The 13542-nt window shown below is 66.7% G+C and overlaps 2 protein-coding genes across 3 annotated transcripts; one reads left to right on the top strand and one right to left on the bottom strand.

The window, feature by feature from the left end:
* Positions 1 to 400: 400 nt before the first annotated feature.
* FAAP100 (FA core complex associated protein 100) lies at positions 401 to 7941 on the top strand. Of its 2 annotated transcripts, XM_041485718.1 has the most exons (10): positions 401 to 775; positions 1089 to 1262; positions 1891 to 2009; positions 2195 to 3156; positions 3696 to 3846; positions 4774 to 5528; positions 5899 to 6035; positions 6606 to 6722; positions 7100 to 7186; positions 7260 to 7941. In XM_041485718.1, exons 2-10 carry the CDS (start codon positions 1098 to 1100, stop codon positions 7392 to 7394), a joined length of 2628 nt encoding a protein of 875 aa, XP_041341652.1. In that variant the 5' UTR covers positions 401 to 775; positions 1089 to 1097; the 3' UTR covers positions 7395 to 7941. The 2 variants fall into 2 exon arrangements, with proteins under 2 accessions (XP_041341652.1, XP_041341653.1); XM_041485719.1 differs by lacking the exon at positions 401 to 775 and having other exon boundaries at positions 930 to 1262.
* A 271-nt stretch (positions 7942 to 8212) lies between these two features.
* On the bottom strand, positions 8213 to 12645 carry FSCN2 (fascin actin-bundling protein 2, retinal). Its single transcript, XM_041485716.1, has 5 exons — positions 10437 to 12645; positions 9076 to 9232; positions 8871 to 8992; positions 8636 to 8803; positions 8213 to 8555 (listed from the first exon to the last, which is right to left on the bottom strand). The coding sequence occupies exons 1-5, from the start codon at positions 11257 to 11259 to the stop codon at positions 8350 to 8352; spliced, it is 1476 nt and encodes a 491-aa protein (XP_041341650.1). The 5' UTR covers positions 11260 to 12645; the 3' UTR covers positions 8213 to 8349.
* Positions 12646 to 13542: the final 897 nt, after the last annotated feature.

Genomic DNA, 13542 nt, shown 5'->3' with positions numbered 1-13542 from the left:
CGCTGTCGGGGGCTCTGGACGAGCTGTACCGGGATTTCCGCGGCCTGAAGGAACAGCTGGGCCGGCTCTCGGATCGCTTCGCCCACCTGGAAGCCTCCGTGGAGCAGCTGAGCCGGGCCCGGGGCGCTGCGGCCCCCCCGCGCCGGGGAGGGGTCCCGCAGAGCCCCCGCAGAGCCCCCGGGGCCCCGCAGTGAGCGACCCTCCCCGGGCCCGGGGCGGGGACGGCGGCCGGGGGCTCAGCCAGGCTGGGGGACAGGGGCATGGCTCGGGGGGTCAGGCTGGGGACATCGCTTTGGGGGCTTCGGAAAAACGGGGGCAGAGACATCACTTGGGGAGGCTCAGGCCGGGGGGCTCAGGGTCATCGCTTGGGCGTTCTCAGGCTGGGGGTCTCAGGGTCATCACTTGGGGGTTCTCAGGCCGGGGGGCTCAGGCCGGGGGGCTCAGGGTCATCGCTTGGGGAGGCTCAGCCAGACGTCTGGAGGTCCATCCCCGTGGGTCAGGGTCAGTTCGGGGGGGTCTCTGCCCCCCTCGGGGGTCGCACCCGGCCCCTCTCTCTGTCAATAAAGCCGCTGTCGCCAGCATCGCCTCGCTCCTTTCTCCCCCCGTGCCGGGATGGGGGATCACTCATGGGGCGGGGGTTCCTCCCCTCCCGGTACCGAGCCCCGGAGCCGCCTCCCCGCTCCGCGCCGCTTTACGGCCTGTCGTAAACTCCCCCCCGCCCATTGCGGCGGCCGCCGCGCAGCCGTAAAGCGGAGCCGCCCGCGCCCCCCGCCCGGTACCCGCGGCCCCTCCGGGAGGGATTTGGGGGGGCGGGATGGGGGGGAGGGGGAGAAGGTGTGGGGGGGGGGGGGGTGGGCGGGGGGTCTGGGGTACGAGGACTGTGATGTGGGGGGTCTGGGGGCTGTGGGAATGGGGGGCTGAGGTTGATGCTTGGGAGGGGGCTGCTTGTGGGGCTGGGTCTGAGGCTCTCATTCAGGGGGGAAAGGGGCTGTGGGGCTCTGCAGGGCTGTGTCACCACACACTGCCCACCGCTCGGGGGTCCTGGCTCAGCCCCTCACACCCTCGGTGTCCCCTGCCCACATCGCCAGGCCGGCACCATGGCACAGGTGGGGCACAGGGTGGATTACCTGGCCGGATTCTGCTGCCCGGTGGGGGGGCTGGTGGCGGGCAAGCCGCGGGTGCTGTGCCACGAGAACGAGATCTACCTCTCCAACGGCACCGAGTTCGTCTACGTGTACGACCAGGAGGGCAAAGTGCTCAAGGTGAGGGGCTTGGCAGGGTGGGGGTTCACTGTGCCCCCCATCCCATGGGGATATCCCTTAGACCTGCCCCCACTCCCTATCCCTGGATTCCCTTAGTCAGCATCCAACAAGCAAACCCTACAAGCAGCACCCTTTGCCTTGGGGTTTGTTGGGGTTTGGGGGTGCTGCCAGCTGGCCCCTCTCCCAGTCCTGTGGGACACACATTGGATCAGACTCCAGAGGCTCCAGCACAGGGGCTTCTCTCCCCTCTCCCCCCAGGCCTGGCTGCTGTCCCCACTGTCACAGCGCCCTGACTGACACGCTGCTGCCTTTGTTAATTTGTTCTGATTATCATTTCTAAGAAATCCACCGCTGTAAGAGCGGGATCTGCCTCCCACACTGCGCTCCCGCTCGGCAAAGTAGAGCACGTACCCTGCTCCCTGTTTTCCTTCCCCTCAGGGAATGGGAATGACAGGCTGCCTCAGCCCCTCTCCCAACCCCCTGCCCGGGAACACCCAGCTGGGTGCTGCCCAGGGATCCCTTTGTCCCTGGAAATCGCTTTGGATCTCCCTCGGCAGGGAGCCGCCTTGTCCCTGCCACCCCTGCGGGTGCCGTGGGAGGTGACTTTTGGTTGTGTCCCCCCTGCCAGGCTGTGTTCCGCTGCCCCGACCAGGTGTGGCACGTGGAGCTGCTGCCCCAGCCCCGGCAGCTCTATATCCTGTGCGCCCACAGCGGGATCTACTGCGTGTCCCTGGAGCAGCAGAGCAGGTGAGCAGGGGTGACCCCATCCCTGGGCTGCCCTGCCTGCCATGTGAGCCTCTGGATCCATCTCTGCCGGTGCTAAAAGCTCTCCTGCAGGAGTTCACTTCCCAGGGCCAGGCAAAGAGGCGGCCAAGGCGCACGCTGGCTTCTCCCCACGGCTTGGCTCAGAGCTCTTCCCTGTTTTCCCAAAGGTTAATGGAGCAGACGGACGGCGACGGCCAAGAAAGCAACGGCCCTTCCGGCGTCTTCCCGGTGGAAGCGGACGCCTGCATCTTCCCCGACGCCAGCCTGAGCATGTTCACCCTGCTCAGCACCTTCGTCATCACGCTGGCCCAGGACGAGGGCAAGTGGTGGATGCGGCTGCACGAGCTGCCGCGCCCGGAGCAGGACGGGCCCCCGTACCGGCAGGTCAGCCAGGTGGAATTCTGCCCCGGGAGCCCGCCCGGGGACGCGGGGGACGCGCCGCCCTCCTGCTTCCTGCCCGTGCTGTGCTGCGCGGCCGCGCCCGGCACCCAGGGGCTGTGGTGCTCGGGGGGCTTCGTGCTGGAGGAGCCCCTCTTCAGCCTCCTCTTCGGCATCGACGTGGCCATGCTGGAGTCACCCATGATCCTGTGCGGCTTCCCGGACGGGCAGCTCTGCTCCGTACCCCTCAAAGCCCTCAGCTCCTCGCCCGCCGCCGACGGCTGCCGCGACGTGTCCACGCCGGCGCCGCCCGTGAAGATCCTGCACCACCTGGAGGAGCCCATCGTGTTCATTGGGGCGCTGCGCACCGAGCGGCGTGCGGCCGACGACGACGACACCGACGACGCCGAGCCGCCCGCGGGCGAGCCCGGCTGTGACTGCGTGGTGGCCGTGGGCCACTACGGGAAGATGGTGGCCGTGAAGGCGGATCAGCGGGAGGAGGCCACGGTGCCGGAGCTCAGGGAATATTACCTGCGAGGGCCCATCCTGTGCGCGGCCTGCGGCAGCGGCTCCCGCATGTACTACAGCACCCACTCGGACATCTCGGCCGTCGACCTGGACTGGGCGGGCGACTCCTCGGACCCCGAGGACACGGAGAGCGGCGCCGGCGTGCTGCCCCCCGTGCTGTCCCCGGCCAGCCTGAGTATCTGTAGCGTCGTGGCTCTTTCCTTGTCCTCTCGGGCCTCGGAAGGTACTGGGGGCAGCAGGGTGGGAGCTCACCTCTCCTCTCTCCAGCTCCATGTGGGTTGGGTGGGGCTCCATCTTTCATCCTTGTTGGCTCTCCTTGGTTTTGTCAGTTGTTCCTGTCTGTTGTGATTCCTGCTCTTCCCTGCCCATTCCCAGTCCCTCAGCTTGGCATTGCAGGAACTGGCCAGCCCTGGCAGCTGTGGGCTCCCTGTATGGGGCAGCCTGAGACAGCCCCAGGCCAGCTCAGATCAGGCTTGCTCCAAAAAGGAGGTGTTGGACTGGCTGCCCACAGAGCTTTTGCCACCAACAGCTCCCCTGTGTGACAACTGGTGCTGCTGGCCTTGGCTGGGGAGAGGCAGGCAGAGGGTGCTGTCCCCTCTTGGGGGTCTGTGTCAGTGGGGTGTGCTGTGGTGATCCGTGTCTGTCTCCATCATATCCCACTGCCTTGGAGAGGCAGTGCCATGCTGCTCCCTGTCCACCTCAGCCATCCAGGAAGGCCTTGCTCCCTTCCTGGCCCCTGATCCGCGCCGTCTGTGCCCGCAGGGGAGTCGGAGCTGTTGGCCCTGTCGGCCAAGGGCCGCCTGGTGTCCTGTGGGCTGTGCAGCCCCGAGGAGCCGGACGTGGAGCTGACCCCTGCTGAGATCGGCCGGAGGATCAAGGAGCTGCTGTCGGGGATAGGGGACACCTCAGAGAGGTAAAGGTGGCACCAAGCTCGGGGTTGTGCAGGTCATTGCCAGTAATTAATTATGGAATCACAGAATGGTTTGGGTAAGAGAGACCTTAAAGCTCATCCCATTCCACCCCCGTGGGCAGGGACACCTTCCACTATCCCAGATTGCTCCAAGCCCTGTCCAGCCTGGCCTGGGACACTTCCAGGGATCTAGGGTCAGCCACAGCTTCTCTGGGCACCCTGTGCCAGGGCCTCACCACCCTCAGAGAGAACAATTCCTTCCCAATATCCCATCTAACCCTGCCCTCTGCCAGTGGGAAGCCATTCCTCTTTATCCCTCATTCCAGGCCCTTGTCCAAAGTACCTCTCCAGCTCCCTTGGAGCCCCTTTAGGCACTGCAAGGGGCCCTAACGTCTCTCTGGAGCCGTTTATTCTCCAGGCTGAACACCCCCATCTCTTCTCGAGCTTTTCTCTTGGAAAACTGCTCCAGCATTTACCTTTCATGGCTGGGAAGCCCCCCCAACCTCGATAATATAAAACCACTGTTTGAGGGCAGCCCCCTCCCATGGCACAGCCACCCCCAGCGCTGTGGGCGGGCTGGCAGCGGCAGCCATGGCAGCAGAAGGTGGCACAGGCAGGGTGCCAGGCGCCTGCCACGCGTGCCAAGACGGCAGTAACAGGCAGGGCAGGCACATGCCTCCATCCTCCATGGCTGGCTGTGTGTGGGGAGGGGCTGTGGGTGAGCCCCCCCCTCCATCCACAGGGGAATTCCTGAGGTCTGGCTGTCCAGAGCCACTCCACAGGGTCAGCTCTGATGGGAACATGGATCTGTGGCTGCCATGGCAGAGAAGCTGGGGGTTTCCTGTGGTGGAATCACGCCAGGAGCAACTCAGCTTGGCAGCATGCTGGCGTCCCTCCCATTGTTTCATCCCTGTCACATTGTCCTTGCAGAGTGTCCTTCCTGAAGAAGGCCGTGGACCAGAGGAACCGAGCCCTGGCCAGCCTGAACCAGGTGATGAACGTGAGCGCGGCGCTGCTCTCCAGCCACGAGGGCCACAAGCCCATCGCCTGCACAGTCACTGCCAACTGGAGCTGCCTCCTGCTCCAGGACACCATCACCATCTCCTGCTTGCTGGAAAACTGCAGCGAGTACAGCCTGGAGGAGGGCTGGACCCTCTGTGTCCAGCTCCTGACCAGCCCCTGTGCCTTAGAGGAGGAATCCATGGATTCGGCCACCACCTTCACCTTCCCCATTGACCAGCTGCTCCCTGGGAACAAGCGGGAGCTGACGCTGCCCCTCGGCCCCGCTGCGGACACCAAGCTGGACCTGCCTCTGACCATCTCCTGTGCCCTCTACTACAGTTTACGGGATATTTTGGGCAGTGGCTCCGACTCCTCCGAGGACCTGGATGACTTCTTGCCCGACGACTCGCCCCTGCTGTCCCCGGACAGAGAGGGGATCTGCCTGCCCCTCAGCCAATGCACCATTGACATGCTCCAGTGCCTCCGTTTCGGGAGCAGCCCCCCCGGGCCCAACGCCCCCCCTGCCCCCTCAGACCCTGTGGAGACCTTCCTCAAAGTGTCCCAGGAACAGACTGAACCCAAGGAGGGGAAAACCGCAGGAGAGGAGAACCTGCCCCCCTCGGCAGCGTCCATCCGAGTGTCCTCGGAGCTGCTGAAAAATGCTCTCAAAACCTCGGAAACAGGTGGGTCCCTGGAGAGGAGGATCCTAGGAGTGACAGAGAGGCTCCTGGGGCAGGGGTGCTGGCAGGGTGTCACTGTCACAGCCCCTCCCTTGGGCACAGAGGGTTGTGTGACGCCACTGCTCCCACCACAGCCTTGGCACGTGTGGCAGTGGCATGGCTAAGCTCAGTGTGTCCCAGTGTGGAGGGGTCCAGCCCGTGCTATCTCTGCCCCATCAGGGGCTGCCTGGCACGTGTGGCAGTGGCATGGCTAAGCTCAGTGTGTCCCAGTGTGGGGGGGTCCACCCCACACACTATCTCTGCCCCATCAGGGGCTGCCACGGGCACACACTGTCAGCAGTGTCACATCTCTGCTCTGTCCTTTGGTCCCCAGATGTCCCAGTTTGCTGTGCCACCCTGCGCTGGCTGCTGGCTGAGAACCCCGGGGCCGAGGCGCTGAGCAGCACGGAGGTGGCATCGGTGTGTGGCATGGCACCCGACGGTGGCCACGTCCAGCTGCTCATCCGAGAGGCAAGGAATGGGTTAGCCTTGAGCCAAGGAATGGGTCAGCCTGCAGGGAAGCTCCCTGTCCCAAAAACCCAGCTCCTTCCTGGAGCCAGGGGGATGAGTGGGTGCATGGCCACGCCATTCTGACCCTCTCATCTGGGCTTAGCAGCATTCCCAGTCCTGGGTTTCCCAAAGGCTGTGGTCATTTCCCTCCCTCTCCACATGTTCCCATTTCTTTGGTTCTAGAAAATGCACTTGGATTTGGGTTGTAAATCTACCCCAGGCAAAATTCCCCTCTAAAGGCACAGGGAAAACAGGGATTTCTGCCCAGCTGTCCTGCCTGACCCCACCTGAGGGGCCCCCATGTACCTGGCACAGGTGGATTTGCACCTGAGAGCTCAGATGTCCCCCGGGTGATGAGTGACAGTGTTAATTCTGCCAGGGCTCACCTGGTAGCACTGGGCTGGGGGCAACTGCTCCTGGGAGAGTGGGAGGGTTTGGGGGTGTGTGGAGCCTTCTGGGGAACCTGGTGCCTGTGGGGAGGGGTTCTGGCCCCCCACTGCCAGAGAGGGTGACACTGCTCTCACTGTCCAGGTGGCCATGAATGATCTGAGCCCTGCGGGTCCCATCCAGGCTGTGGAGATCCTGATGGAGAGCCCATCCCTGGCCCACATGTGCAGGACACACCACGCCGTGATCCGGCGCATACAGGTACCCCCCTGGGGCAGGGGCACACCAAGTGACCCTAAGACCCCTGCAGTGGAGCCTGGTGTGCAGTGGGGGACGTTTCTGTGGCACCATGGTGTGACAGAACAGCACCACTGGGGCTGGGGGTCCCCAGACCTGGGGGTCCCAGGTTTGGGGCTTGGGCTGCCCTGAGATTGGGGCTTCCCAGGGCTCAGACTCCCTGAGATTGGGAATTCCCAAGGCTGGGGCTTCCAGGATCTGGGGTCTGCTGGAGCTGTGGCTACCAAGGCTGGGACTCCTAGAGCTGGGGGTCCCTGGGCTGGGGTCCCTGGGATTGGGGTCCCTGGGGCTGGTTGCTGCCAGCTCCCCCAGCACCCTCCCTCCCTCCCTGCCTTGCGCAGGCGCTGGTGCTGGAGCAGGCGGCGCAGGGCTCGGGACCCCCCGACCTCCGCATGCAGTACCTGCGTCAGATCCAGGCCAACCACGAGGTGAGCCCCCCGATCCCCTCCCCTTGGGGACCCCAGCACCAGCCCGTCCCTCACCCCTGCCCCCCTCCCGCAGATGCTGCTGAAGGAGGCGCAGACCCTCCGGGACCAGCCGCCCCCGGGCGAGGAGGAGGCTGAGGGCTCTGCCACGGCCGAGAAGCTCCTGAACATCTACCGGCAGCTGCGGAACCCCAGCCTGGTCCTGCTGTGAGCGGGGGGCGGCCAGCCCGCCCCAAACCCCGCCGGCCGGGGTGGGGGCCCACGGGAGAGCCCCCCACCTCACCCCACCCCACCAGAGCAGGAGCGGGGCCGGCGGCGGTCTGGGTGGGGGGTGTGTCTGTACGTGTTTCGTGGTTGTGTTGTCGGCAGCACCGGGGGCGTCTCGGGGCTCCGGTGGCGGAGCGGGGGCTCCTGGGCTGGCCCAGCCCTGTCCCGCCGCCCCCCAGCCCGGCCAGGCCGGGGCAGCCCCCCGGGGCTGCGCTGTCTTGTGGATCCGTGGTAGTGTAGTGGCCGTGCCGAGCCGGGCCGGCCGCGGGCTGAGCCCCCCGAGCCGCCTTCAGGATCAGGACAAACAGGGTGCTGTGCCCGGGGGAGCCCCGTTTTCTGCTGGGCAGGGGAGGGGGTCTCCGCTCCCCCGTTGTTTCTATAAATGATCTCGTATCTCCATGCTGGTGCGGCGTGGTCCGGCCCCGGCCCCTCCCGCACCTCTCCACTGTCTGTAACTCTGTCGTCTGCCATGAAAACGATCCTGTTGCTCACCCCGTGCCTGGCTCTGTTCCTTTCCATCCTCCCCGAGGGTCCTGGCAGCTCTCGGGCTACCCCCCTGCTCCCCCAGCCTGGCAGAGGAGCAACCCCCTCGGGCTCCTGCCTGCAGTGGCTTTGCTTTGCTGACCCTCGCATTCCGTGCGGCACCCCTGGGGGTCCCTGCATCCCACTGGCCCCCGGATCAGCCTTCCACGGAGTCTGTGCGCTCCTGGGAGGGAAACAGGGCTGGATCTCGATGCGAAGGAGGACACGGTGGTGCCCCGGTGTGATCCAGGTGACTTTAATGCCATGAGTTGCGGGGGCACAGCTGCCACAGACAGTGCCACCGCTGCCACCACCCCACTTTGCCAGGGTCAGGCGGGTGCCTGTGGCGGAGGTGGCCGCAGGGGGGGCTCTGGGGGTCAGTACTCCCAGAGCGTGGCCCGCAGCACAGACTCGCTGTCGGCGCGCAGGGTCCCCGCAGGGTCCCCGCGCAGGTACCGCCCGTTCTTCCCTTTGATGGCCACGCGGCCCCGCTCCCGGAACTCGAAGAAGAAATCCTCGGACAGGTCCCCGTCGCTGCACACCGACCCGCTGCTCGCCACGTACCAGTACTTGCCGCCCTGGCCTGAAGAGAGTCCCGGGGGGTGTCAGTGCAGGCCGGATGGACCCCCAGGGCCACCCCACCCCACAGCTCCCCTCGCCCACCTTGGATCTGGTATGCGCCGTCGCTGAAGCTGATGTGGAAGACGTCGTAGACGGAGCGGTTGGAGTCGAGCAGGTTGGAGCCCCGGTGGTAGCAGACAAAGCCGTGCTCCCCCCGCAGCACCAGCATCGGGCGGTTGATCAGCTTCAGAGTGAACTCCTCGTCCTCCCCTGCACAGCACCCAGGCCTCAGCACCCTGGGGCACCCCCCGTCCCCCCTGTCCCCCCCAGCACTCACCCACGGTGTCGCTGACGGCTGCCAGCTGCCCGTTCCTCTTGGTGCAGACGTAGCGGCCATTGCTGGCGCGCAGGGCCACGCGCCGCCCGCGCCACTCGATGTCAAACATGGTGTTGGCAGCGCTGGTGACAGAGGGACAGCATGAATTGGGGGCGCTTGTGTCCCCCCAAACCATCTCTCCAGCCCACACCGCAGCCTCACTCACATCTCGGTGGCCACGGCCTGGATGCCCCCGTGGGCCACCAGGGTCCAGTAGCTGCCAGTGTTGGTGTGGAGGCTACACTTGTTGGTGTCGCGGTCAATCTGCAGCTGGAAGGTCTCGTGGTTCAGCTCCTCGTCCTGGTTTGCCGAGACATTCACACCTGGAGGGAGAGTGGATGTTGGTGCTGGTCCTGCTCTGGATGAGCACTGCTCACACTCCAGCCATCAGCGCCACTCCTGGTCCAGCAACTGGCACAGGTCCTGGCCTGGCCCTGGGCAGCAGCCTCAGTCTGGCCATCATCACCGATCCCACTTTGGCACTAGTTGGCACCAGTCCTACTCCAGTCATCATGAGTGACCCCGCTCTGGCCATTGTCACCAATCCCATTGAGCCGTTGTCACCAGTCCCACTCAGGCCATCAGGACCAGTTCCAGCCCAGCGCATTGTCATTGTCCCATTCCAGCCATTGGCACCCATCCTATTCCAGCCATGGGTATCGGTTCCACTCTGTTGGCTCTTGTCACCAAAACCACTCTGTCCCCAGTCACTGATCCCACTGTGGCCTTTGGCAGCGATCCTGCTCTGGCCATCAGGACCAATCCCATTCCAGCCATTGTCCACCTCAGCCATCACCACTGCTACCCCATGGCCGCCCTCGCCCTCCCCCCAAATCCTCCTGCGAACAATTGTGCTAATTGGGCTGGTTAATCAGCTTGTCACCGCCGTGTCCATCTGGTCACAAACCCCTATTTATAGCTGGTCCCCCTCGTCACCCGGCACTAAGCTGCTTGGCACTGGGGTGGCACCGTCCCTGGGGGGCACCTGGGAGCGAGTGGGGTCCCTTGGGTCTCGAACAAGGGTTCTGCTCACCTGTGGTCACGACCGCTGGCTCTACACACGTGTGTGCACACAGGGCATCGTGTGTGGCATGCACAGGCACATGTGTGAGCCTGTGGATGCAGCACGGAGCATGGCACACCTGTGTGTGTGTGTGTGTGTGCGTGCACGTACACACCTGTGCACACCCACAGCCCTGCACGTGTTCACACACACAGCCCCGTGCACGCCCACAGAGCCCTGCACATGCACACACGTATGTACACACACACCCACGCTTTCCCCCCCCAGCCCTGCCCACCCCCCAGCAGCTCCCACTCCATCCTCACTGACCTCAGCCCCCCCTAGGCAGACAGGACCCCCACGTCCCCAGAATGTGGCTGTGGGAACCCCCCAGGCAGGCACAGCGCTGTGGGGTTACTGCTGTGGGGTCTCCCCCGGGGTGAGGGTCCCAGGGGTGCTCCCATGGAGATGTGGGGGTCCCTGGGTGGGCAGAGAGCGGGTGGGGGGCTGTGGGGAGCTCTTACCCTGCCGGATGGAGACATATCTGCCATTGGCCGCCGTGAACACCACCTGGGGGTGACTCTCCTCCAGGTCAAAGAGTTCATCTTTGCCCGGCTTGGAGCTGCGGCCGGATTTGAGGGTGCCGGTGGGTCCGGTGGGTGCCAGGTACTTCCCGTCGCAGTCCTTGAACGCCAACTTGCCGGCCTTGAACTCGAGGGTGTAGCCGGTGCCAGCGCCGGGCTCGGGCACCAAGGTGCCATCGCAGCGCAGGTAGCGCTCGTCGGCCGTGCGCAGGCTGTACTTCTTGTCCTGGAAGCAGAGCGTGATGAGCGCGTCCACCCCCCAGGGCAGGTTGCTGTCGGTGGCGATCTCGTCCTCGTGGGCGCTCAGGTGGGCGTAGCGGCGGCGGCTGACGCTCAGCAGGTTGGCCTGGGGGTGCATGGCCAGGTGCACGGTCCAGAGCTCCCCCTCGGTCACGCTGGGGGCGAAGCAGGACAGCCGGTCCTCGCGGCCGCCGAAGAAGCGCCGGTGCGGGGCCGACTGCAGCGCCCAGCGCCCGTCCGACTGCGTGATGATGCTGAAGCCTTCATCCCGGCCCGGCTGCTCTGCCTCGCAACGCACCTTGCCGTCCTTGTCGGCGCCCAGGTACCGGCCCAGATGGCTCTTGAGGAAGACGATGGAGCTGTCGGCTTCATCCTGCTCCAGCGTCCAGATCTGCTTGCGCTTGAGGCTGGGCGCCGAGGCGTTCACCTTGTAGCCGAAGCTCTCTGCCGTCAGGTACCGGCTCTCGCAGTTGATCAACCCGAACTGGATCTTCAGCACCTGGTGGATCCCATTCGTTGGCATCTTCCGCCGAGGCGGGGCGGCCCCCGGGGGCCGGCGGGGGCTCCCCGGCGCTGCCGAGCCCGGGCGTCGCGGCGGGGCCGGACGGAGCGCCCGCGGCAGGGGCGGCTGAGCTGCCTCGGACCCACGGAGCGGGACGGGGCCCCGGGGGGCTGCGACCCGTTCGATTACCCGCAGGTGCGATTAGAGACCGGCCGGGTTGCGATGGGCACCGGGGGCGCCCGGGCGAGGGGCCACCGCGGCAGCCCCCGGCCACGCCACCGTCCCTCGCCGCGGCCCTGTCCTGCTGTGGCGGAGCCGCGGGTGGAAAACTTGGGTGGGAACCCGATCCGGGCCGGCGTATCCGTTCCGATCCCGGCGGGTTAAGGTTACCGGCCCCTCTGATTCAGCAGCGGGTCACCTCCAGCCGCGCCGCCTCCCGGCCAGCCCCTAAGCGCCTTTTCCAATTAGCCAGGCATTTTGATTAGCGTAAACCTTTTATCCTGCTTTGGGGCCCTTGGCCTCCATCTGTCCTGTGGCCCCAAATCCCTCCTGCAGCTGGGGATCGGGGTCACGGACGCCCCCGAGCCCCCGGAGCCAACCCCCTGGGCGTGGGCTCCTTCGGGGCTGAGCCCGCCTGCAGCTCATGGCAGAGATGAGGGTCCGGCCCCTTGGCGGGGGACAGGAGAGGATGGGGGCGTGGGGGGCAGGAGGGGACAGCGGTGTAGGGGACAGTCCCCACTCCGACCCCAACCCTGCTGGGACCCCCGGCCTCGGCCACGCTCCACTGGGGACAGGCGGGGACGGGCTCTGTCACCACCCGGGCCCCCCGAAGTGCCCCGACCCCCCGTGCCGGGGTCTGGCCGTGCCGTGGCGATGCCGCGCCGGCTCCCGCCGCCGTCCCCCCGGCCCTCCGGCTCCGGTGTCAGCCCGGTGCCCGGTTATTGTTCCCGCAAACAGCCCCAGCTTTGGTTGCTCATGACTTTTTCATGCCGGGCTGGCGCTGCCCGCGCCGGGGGGTGCAGAGGCCCCCCGAGCCGCGACACCCGAGCCGCGAGCGCCCGGCCGCTGTAACTGACCCCCGAAACGGAGCCGGCTCGGCTTTCGGGCCACGGCGCGGGGGGAATAAGTGGGTCAGGGTCCTGGGGGGCCCGGGGAGCCCGCGTGGCTCTCGGTGGGTGCCCGCCGGCACCTGCCCGGCAGCGCAGCCGGGAGCGGCATTTATACATCCCGGCCCCCCCGCCCCCCCGGCGGGCTCAGGTTCCTCTCGGGGGGGCCTTGGGCGCTGTCCCACGGGCACAGCGTGTCCCTGAGTCCCCCCGGCCTGGGGACAGCCAGACCCCTCCCCTCTGAGGGCTGCTGAGACCCCTCCGGCCGGGGCAGCGCAGGGGGCTGGGGTGGGTGACCCCTCCGGTGGGTGTTCCCCCGATTTCCAGGAGGAAAATGGGGGTGCTGGGCTGCCAGGGGGGGTCCCCAACCCATAGCACTGGTGGGGGGCTGGCGGAGGGGAAGAGGGGGGTTCAGCTGTACCCCACACGCCCGGGGGGTCAGGCAGGGTCTTGGGGTGGGGGTCGTGGTCGGGTCAGGAGGGTGTCGGGGCGCTGACGGGGGGAGCCCCTGCTGGTTTCCATCCAGGGAGGGGTACGGGGCTGTTGCGCTACCCGGGGGCCCCAATCCCTGGCAGGGCGCTGGCAGAGGGGTGGGGGGGCTCAACCGTGCCCCAGCAGCCCGGGGGTGCCAGGACAGGGGTTCGGGGGTCCGGTGGGGGATACCGGGGACCTGCGAGGTGGGACCTGCCCATCACCATCCCATCGCCATCCCATCACTCCGCCCCTGCGCACGGGCAGCGGGGACGGACGGACGGACGGACGGACGGACAGACACCGGGCGGCGGGGCGTGCCGGGGGTGGTGCCTTCCTCCTCCTCTTCCTCCTCCTCCTCCTCGTCCTCCCGCCCCAGCCCCTCCCTGCCCTCCCTGAGTCACGGCTGGGGGCGGCCCCGGTGCTGTGTCCGGACGGGGGGTGCGGCCGGGGTGTTCCCCGGGGACCCGCGGGATGCGGCTGTCACCTGCGCAGCCCCCCCGAGCCAGACACCCCGGGGCCCTCCATGTGCCACCACGGGCCGGCTCGGGGACACGAGACCCCTGGAGCTGTGCCGGGACCCTCCAGGACCCTTGTCAGCCCCGAGGCCATCCCGAGTCGCTGCCGTATCTGAACCCCGACAGTCGCCGTGTCACCCATCCCGGTGGCACAGGGAGCTGCTGGGAAGGGCTGGCCGGGGGTGGGAATCCCGTGGGACGTGGGGAGG

The sequence above is a fragment of the Pyrgilauda ruficollis genome, unplaced genomic scaffold (assembly GCF_017590135.1).
Source record: "Pyrgilauda ruficollis isolate IOZ18807 unplaced genomic scaffold, ASM1759013v1 scaffold72, whole genome shotgun sequence".
In the NCBI taxonomy this organism is placed as follows: domain Eukaryota; kingdom Metazoa; phylum Chordata; class Aves; order Passeriformes; family Passeridae; genus Pyrgilauda; species Pyrgilauda ruficollis.
This window is presented reverse-complemented; position numbering and strand designations above follow the sequence as displayed.